We start from the raw sequence: 8,147 nt of genomic DNA on the forward strand, positions 1-8,147 counted from the left end.
TGCAACACAAGTATTTTCCCTAAACTGACTTTCTCAATGCAAAAATGGGTACCAATCCATCATATATTTGGAGAAGTTTCTTATATGCCAAATCATTGCTTAAAAAGGGGTTAATATGGAGGGTTGTAGATGAGAAAGCTATAAAAATATGGTTAGACAAATGGCTGTCCACACCTACTACTTTCACTCCTCAAAGTGGATACAATTCATTCATAGCAAACATGAGAGTAGAGGAACTGATTAACCAGGAAACTAAGCAATGGAAGACTATTCTTATCAGAGAAATCTTCTCTCAAGAAGAGGTAGAAGTAATTTCTCAATTCCCTCTCAGCATAAGCAATAGACAGGACAAGTTGATTTGGAGAGAAACAACCAATTGTATTTTCACAGTTAGAAGTGTTTATTTCATGCAAGGTGATATTCAAGACAGGAACAAAGGTTAGTGCTCCCACAGATCACAAAAACATGAAGACTGGACAAGGATCTGGAAACTCAACATTCCACCAGCTTCAAAAAATCTCTTATGTAGAGCATGTCTTCACATTCTACCAACAAAAGTTAATTTATGCAAGAGGGAGATTCTAACTGATCAAATGTGTCCATTATGCCTAGTAGAGCCAGAAACTACTGAACATATTTTATGGGAATGCATATCAGCTTCTGATATTCTCGGGCAAGGCTCAAGGATAATCCAAAAAAGTAAAGCATCAGGTAAGAACATCAAAGCACTTATAGAAGATATGTTCAATGTACTGGAAAAGGAAGACATGGAAGAACTGGCTTTAATCTTTTGGAACCTCTGGTGGAGGAGGAATGAATATGTTTTTAAAACATATTAATTGACCCCAAGTCAGTGATGAGCAGGGTTAATAGTATGAAACAAGAGATAGCAGGTTCACAAGTCAGAACCATGGCCTAGAATGAGTACAATATTCGAAGGAATGTCGGAATTGCCCACCACTAGGTTTTTGTAAAATGAATTGGGATGTGGCTACGGATAACAAGCATTGTATGTTAGGAATTGACATAGCAGTAAGAGATGAGGAAGGTCAATTCTTGGCTACAATGAGAAAGAAGGGAAGTTATAGTCATGATCCATCTATAGTAGAGACGAAAGGGGCACTTATGGTAGCAGAATTTGGTATTCAACTGGTTATGAAACTTGTAGTGCTTGAAGGGGATTCAAAAAGAGTTATCATGGCCATTCAAAAACAGATAGAAGATGAGAGCTATTTTGGGATGATCATAGAAAATATCAAACAGAAATTACAGTGTTTTGATGTTTGTTTTACTAATCACGTATATAGAGAAGGAAATGTTGTTGCAAATGCACTAGGTAAACATGCTCATACTGTATAGTGGATTTGGAGGAAACTTCCCACTATCTGCAATGTGTATTTTGAATCAGTTAATGAATGTGATGAGACTTTCTTCAAAAAAAAGAAAGTCCAATGACCAACATAAATAAGCAACATGACCATTCATTTATCTTTTGAACTTCGATTCCTTTCTCAATGTTTTAATTGACAAATATGTTGCACTCATAAGTCGTAACCATAAGAGAGATAAGGGAATATGGTAGAATTAAAAACTTAAAAATTTCTCACGCATCACGCAAGTGTACAACTAGTTATCTATATAATTTCTAAAATAATCTTCTTTCTATTCTATTCCACCGCCTCATTCTTCCATTTTATTTTATTATCTTATATCAACCCTTCACGTATTAAACATACCTTTCATTCTTTTGTTTTTTATTACCACAATTAGGGGTGTAACCGGTCCGGTTCGGTCCAGTTTTGAATAAAATTTAGGACCGAACCTGTATGTACCGGTTTTGTATTTTTTAAAACCGATTACGCACCAGTTATCCTCCTAAACCGGTACTTCCGGTTTTACCAGTTTCCGGTCCGGTCCGATCCGATTTTCCGGTTTTTTTAAAATGTAAGTTTCACAATTTGTTATTAAAAATTTGTTTATAAAAAAAAAATTGATTTAAAAACAATTGTTTTATACTTTTATTAATATATTAGACTATATAATAGTATTAATATTAGACTATTGGTATAGTTATAAGTTATATATTAGTATTAGTTATAAACTTTTAGTGATTTAATATTAACATTTTATGTAATAATTTATAAATTATAACAAGAAATTACTTCATATATGAATATATATAATTATATATATTATATATAAAAATATTATTTTTTATTTTTTTTAATCAACCGGTCCGGTCCGGTTTGGTCCGGTCCAAAAAATCCTGGAACCGGAACCGGACCGGAACCGGCCGGTTTTTAGATTTTAAAAACTGGTTCCAGACCGGACCAGTTCAAAACCGGTAAAACCGATCCGGTCCGGTCCGGTCCGGACCGATTTTCCGGTTTGAATTTACACCCCTAACCACAACTAACATAGTCAAATTTTTTTGTAAAAAAATTAAAGCCAGAAAGGTTTCTTATCATTTACGAGTACTACTTCAATAGAGAAAAACAGATTTAGGCCTCATTTGAGTAGTAAGATGAGATAGTTTTAGATAAAAGTTAAATAAAATATTATTAAAATATTATTTTTCAATATTATTATTATTTTAAAATTTAAAAAATTAAATTATTTATTATATTTTATTTGAAAATTTAAGGAAGTTATAATGATGAGATGTGATAAAATCGTTTCTATATCCAAACGGGCTATAGTAGTTATTGATTTCTTATTACTCGTCTCTTTGATTTTTCCACCATTAACTCTTCTATCATTTTATTGTTACTTTTCTATCATTTTATTGTAGCTATTGACTCTTCATTTCCCATCCCTACGTCCTTTTTCACCTCTTAACTCTTTTTACTTTGAACTATTTGTATTCTTTCCAATAAATTTTAATGTTTATTGAAATATACAGATTACAATCCCTCAAGATTATAAGAATATTTTTTAATTTTTGACTTTTTGTGACAAACATTATAGACAATTAATGCATGATAAACATTAATGCATGACAATTAATGGTTATATAAGAACTAAAAGAAAAATACAAGGATGTATGAGGAGATCTATCTTAAACTTCGGTTTTTTCCCCAGCAACAGGAAGTGATTCCTCTATAGCTTGAATGAAAGTTGCAATCTTGTAAGTGAAAAATCCCACCAACATTGGTATCAATTCCAAGTGCATATACCCATATTCTGGAACGAGGATCCTGCACCCAAAAATTCGATTGTCAGGCGCAAAACCAGAGGTAAAAAGTACACAGCAATCAGCTTACAACGTTCCCCAGAATTAGTAACGAGGTCATCCATAAGAAGTCATATTACATCAGGTACACAAGCCAATAACAAATTAAATACTGCCATCACTCCAAATCCAAAAGTATTCTATCTCAGAGAGCTATGATTCAGGGAAAAAAAGAAATTCTTGATGGCAATACGCCAGATCCGAAGGCCTTTTTGTGTGTGCAGTGTAATAAAAATGGAGAATGTGAAACAAGATGAGAAAATGAGAATTAAGTACAGAAAAGAGTACAACAATGACAAGTTGGGATTTACAGAGTGTCCATCTGCTTCATAATAACAGCTGAACCATAGAGATGCTACTGACGGTACTTACCCATTCCACCGGTTATAGATCATGACCAATACAACAGGAACCAAAAGCCTTGGCTGCGCAATTGCTCCCCTGCAATAAGATATAAAGAACACTATAAATACCAGATTTTGAGTCATCTTTACACCAGTCCAAGAAAAAAAATAACTGAGTAAAAAAAAATCTACTTTCATATTCAACATGGGACCTTTAGATTTATGCAAAATTGGTCTCCAGTGCTTATGACCATCCATGGATGTCAACTACACTTCTAACATGGGTGCTACTTTAGTAAGGCTCACTCTCGTAGCATCATTGTTTTACTCATACAAATGTAAAATAGCACAACCAGATTTCATATTTTTCTCTGTGGTACCATTCAACTCCAAAACCATGATTCTCACTTTCTATTTTCCAGTTGACAAGCATGATTCGATTCGAAGCAAGCTATTTCATAATGCTTCAGGATTTGAAATAGAATATATACTGACATGCATAGATCTATGAATATAAGAGAACTATTTTTAAAATATATGGGAGTGCCACCAATTGACCATCAGTATACAGAATACCTACAGGTAAAAACAAGGTGCAGGCATCATTCAAATTCATATAAACATTTTTTAAATTTTATTCATTTGACCATGTGCAAGAAAAGTGTATGCCTTTTGGAATATTGTCAAGCTTATACACAAAAAGCTGAAATCCAGCAGACGCCACAATATATAGAATCAAGCCTAAATCACGCGCCCATGCAAAACTTACTCAAATTAACAAATCTGAGTGGCACTATGCTATCAATCCAAATACCAAAGGTAGAGGAAAGAACTCAAATATGGGAGGAAGTATGTTTATAAAAACAATCAAATAAGTCACACTAATGTATATGACTAATTCACTTGTTAAGAAAATTATGAAGTAATAAGATCTTGTTAAACCTCCCATGGTCACTCGATCACATTGAAGGACATCATCTCGACACATACTTAACACTACAATTCTATTCTTCTGGAATATTACTTCTAGATCAAATATACATGATAAGACCCAATATAAATAAAATTATGGTACAAAGAGAGCATAAAATAAACCCATAATAGGTAAAGATCCACACAAGACACCTAAAACCAATTCATTTTTTATAATATAATTGTATTAATGATCAAGAAAAAAGAGGAAGGCATCGTTGAAGGAAACCTGAGGGCTATACAAACAAATGCACATAGTGAGAGACAGAAAATAGAAAGAAACCTGAAAAATAAAGCTAGAGAGAGAGAGAGAGAGAGAGAGAGAGAGAGAGAGAGAGAGAGAGAGAGAGGTTGGCTGTCATCCAATAGTAGAGTGCATTGGAAATCGATGTTCCTTTTGGTTTCTTTAAAACTTCAGCCATTTCTTTCCCTCCATATGCATCACATCAAGCAAATCAGAATTATCTTTGAAATTGTCTCACTGTGCTAGCGCTCAAACCGACCCTTCTAGCATGCTAAAAACTCTACCACGTTTCTAGGCATCACCCAACTTAGTCCCCAAAAAGATTGAAAATAGCTTGTCGGGGGGGAGTAAGTTGCATCAAAGAATGCACATTGAAAACTAAGGAACTCAAACTATCGATTAAATTTTAGCATAAAAATCAAGTGGATTTACAATACCAATCATAGAAATGTGATGAAATATGTACATAACAAGACAATTATAAAGAAAAAAAGTTAACGTCTGGATTGTCAAGAAGCGATTTGTACATACTTGACAACCCCCTTTGCTCCATCTGCCATTGAGTCCACACTGCTTCCCAGCATACGGATATAGACCAAAGAACCAAGAAACCCAGCACCAAAGCTGAATACATGAAATTAATGAACTTCAAATGTTAAGAGAGTAATATTTAGGATACTCCAAAAGTAAGGAACATATTTATATGGTTTTTAGTGCACTTGCAGAAAACTAACTTGTAAGTGCCTAACGTAAACTGCGATGTACCATCTCAAATTACTCAAATTATTTAATACAATGAAAATGGCTTTGAAAGCTGTAGTTTAGAGTTGTAAATAGTCAGAGCTACAGTTAACTTTAATGGGTATGGTTATGATTTCATAAAATGGCTAAAATAACAGACCACTGTCTTAAAGACAGGTATCAGTGTGGGTGTACATATTACAAATTAAAAACTAATAAAACAAGCTATTTAAATTTAAAAGAAAAAAGTACCTAATGTGCATACCTAGCTGCAATTTCAGGGGAATACGAAACATAAGCAGAGACTAAACCAACACCACCTATACCGAGAGTGAGAACTTGTAACCTCTTCTTTAACTGCAGAAGCAAACCCAGACGAGTATGAGGAAGAAAATCATGAATCTTTAAAGAAAACAAACACAAATACACATATGTTGACAAAGGATAAATGGTGTGACAGACCAACATTCTGCAATTCTGTACCTTAAAATACAGCTCTCTTGACTGAGCAGCCAAAACTTCTGGGTCTCCGCGAGGCCGCCTTAATTCCCGAAACATCACTTCCTATAGGATGATATTAAATCAGATCTTCAAAGATAAGAAGAATCCACCCAGGAATACTATTAAAATAAATTCATTAAAAAAATTCTTTCTAGACCAACTACCAAACTCTATTTTTCCGCCAAAAGCTAAAGTACTCTTCAAATAAGAAGAATTAGCTTAAAATCAGAGATTTTGATGAAACAATAAGAATGGTAGTTCTTCGAATATAAAACCATTATGAGAAAGTTGACTTACACTGCCTCCAGTTGCAGCCTTGGTTGCCCTATCCCATTTCTCTTGCTCACGCCGGGTTGGCGCTGGTTTCCATTTGGTCAACTTGCTGCCATCACTCTGAGAAAAGTAATTATAAATACAATACTACCCTTTATAAATAACTCAAAAAATTTTCTAGACATGTATCATACTTGAGCTGTAGCCTCAACTTTCTCTTCAAACCTAGGCTTTGAGGGAGCTGTGAGTTCTTTGCTCAAATCAACTTCCAACCTGTATATGCCCATAATTCAAACACACCTCAATTAATAAATACAATTTAATAATAAAAAACATGGGCCTGGATTAATTCCATTAGTGATAAGTAGATAACAAACCTCTCAAGGCTCATGACTCTATTTAAGCTTAGAAACCCTGATGGCTCTTCCTGTTTATGCAAGAGAATTCGTTCATTAATGCAAAATCTATTTGAAATCATTCACAGAAACTCCGTTTGGTTGCTAAGACAACAGATGAAAAGAAACTTAACTAAGATAGTTTGGTTATTAAATCCAAAGATAAAAAGTTTTTAACCAAGGCCATCAATTGTACAAAACTAGTCATCAAAATTGTACAAAACTAGGTCAAATCAACCTCATTCTGCAGGGTACTGAGCCAATGAATAATATGATATTTCAATTTTCCCTTACTTTCTTTTCCTCTAGTTTCTCATCAACCAAACTAAAAATGTTTTCAAAGTAATAACATATTTCAACATCGAGTACCAAACTAAGAATAACTCATAGTTTTAAAATCAAATAAAGCCTCCATGTACAGAAATTAATTTTTTGCTTGGCACTGGGTGTCTGAGAACAAAGTCCCGATCAATCCTGGAGTGCACACGCCCTTGACAAGAAGTTTCCGCAAGTGCACATTGGGTAATTCAAGGGAAAGTTTCCCGGTCCAATGGCCCTAGAAATTATTTATACCCAAAAACAAAAACCTTTATTGGAGTGTCTTCAATGGACGAGTCAGGGTTCCGAATCAATTTTTGAAACCGACCCATGAAGTCTTTGTTCCACATAAAATCATCAGAGCTCAAGGGGTCCTTTTCACCTCCCCAATATTTTCTAAGCTTTGAAGTGGTCGGTGGGCCACCGTAGTCGCCCGGAGCCACCCCAGTGGACCATTTGAGGGGCTTCTTCTTGGGCAGGAGGATCTTGGTCTGTCTTGGGTCAGGCACAGCTGGGGTTGGAGGGTCCTGAGAGATGGGTGTGGTTGTGGAGGTCACTGAGATATAGTTCAGAACTGCCATTGGTTGCAGGTGATAATGATAAGGAGCTTGCAATTTAGGTGCTAATGGTGGTAGTTTGAGAGAAGTCAGGTGGAAAAAATATCAGGGTGTTAACTGAAGGTGGAGGTTTTGTTATGCTTTTTGTGCTTCATGTCTTTCCACATCTGTTCGCGTCCGTGTTTCGTCAGTTGGGTTTTGGTTGGAGTTTTCTGCTTGTTGTTTCTTTCGTATAAATGAGCCAGCCCAAAGAAATCAAGTAAGAAATTTTACTGCTTAGATACCGAATATGCTATTAAAAAAAAAAAAACCGAAAATACTTAAAAATATTTCGATACATTATATTTATCATTTTAGGATGTACGAGTTTTGAATACTTCTTTTAAGAATGTGTGTAAGTCTTGCAAGCTTTTTTAAAAAATTGGATGAATATATGATCCATATAAAAAATTATTTTTTTAATATAAACCCCCATATTTTTTAAAGAGAATATGTGTTGCACGGTAGCAACTCAAATACTAAAAAATGGTGGGAATTTTGTTTGAGATTAAGTTTTAGAAAAGAAAAGAA

General features: G+C 34.5%; 1 protein-coding gene across 1 annotated transcript; it reads right to left on the bottom strand.

The window, feature by feature from the left end:
• Positions 1 to 2,919: 2,919 nt before the first annotated feature.
• LOC121251818 (protein CONSERVED ONLY IN THE GREEN LINEAGE 160, chloroplastic) lies at positions 2,920 to 7,793 on the bottom strand. The gene is made up of 9 exons (XM_041151189.1): positions 7,290 to 7,793; positions 6,685 to 6,734; positions 6,502 to 6,580; positions 6,332 to 6,427; positions 6,017 to 6,097; positions 5,799 to 5,890; positions 5,324 to 5,416; positions 3,605 to 3,673; positions 2,920 to 3,197 (listed from the first exon to the last, which is right to left on the bottom strand). The coding sequence occupies exons 1-9, from the start codon at positions 7,599 to 7,601 to the stop codon at positions 3,059 to 3,061; spliced, it is 1,011 nt and encodes a 336-aa protein (XP_041007123.1). The 5' UTR covers positions 7,602 to 7,793; the 3' UTR covers positions 2,920 to 3,058.
• Positions 7,794 to 8,147: the final 354 nt, after the last annotated feature.

This window comes from Juglans microcarpa x Juglans regia, chromosome 2S, assembly GCF_004785595.1.
Source record: "Juglans microcarpa x Juglans regia isolate MS1-56 chromosome 2S, Jm3101_v1.0, whole genome shotgun sequence".
NCBI classification, from domain to species: Eukaryota; Viridiplantae; Streptophyta; class Magnoliopsida; order Fagales; family Juglandaceae; genus Juglans; species Juglans microcarpa x Juglans regia.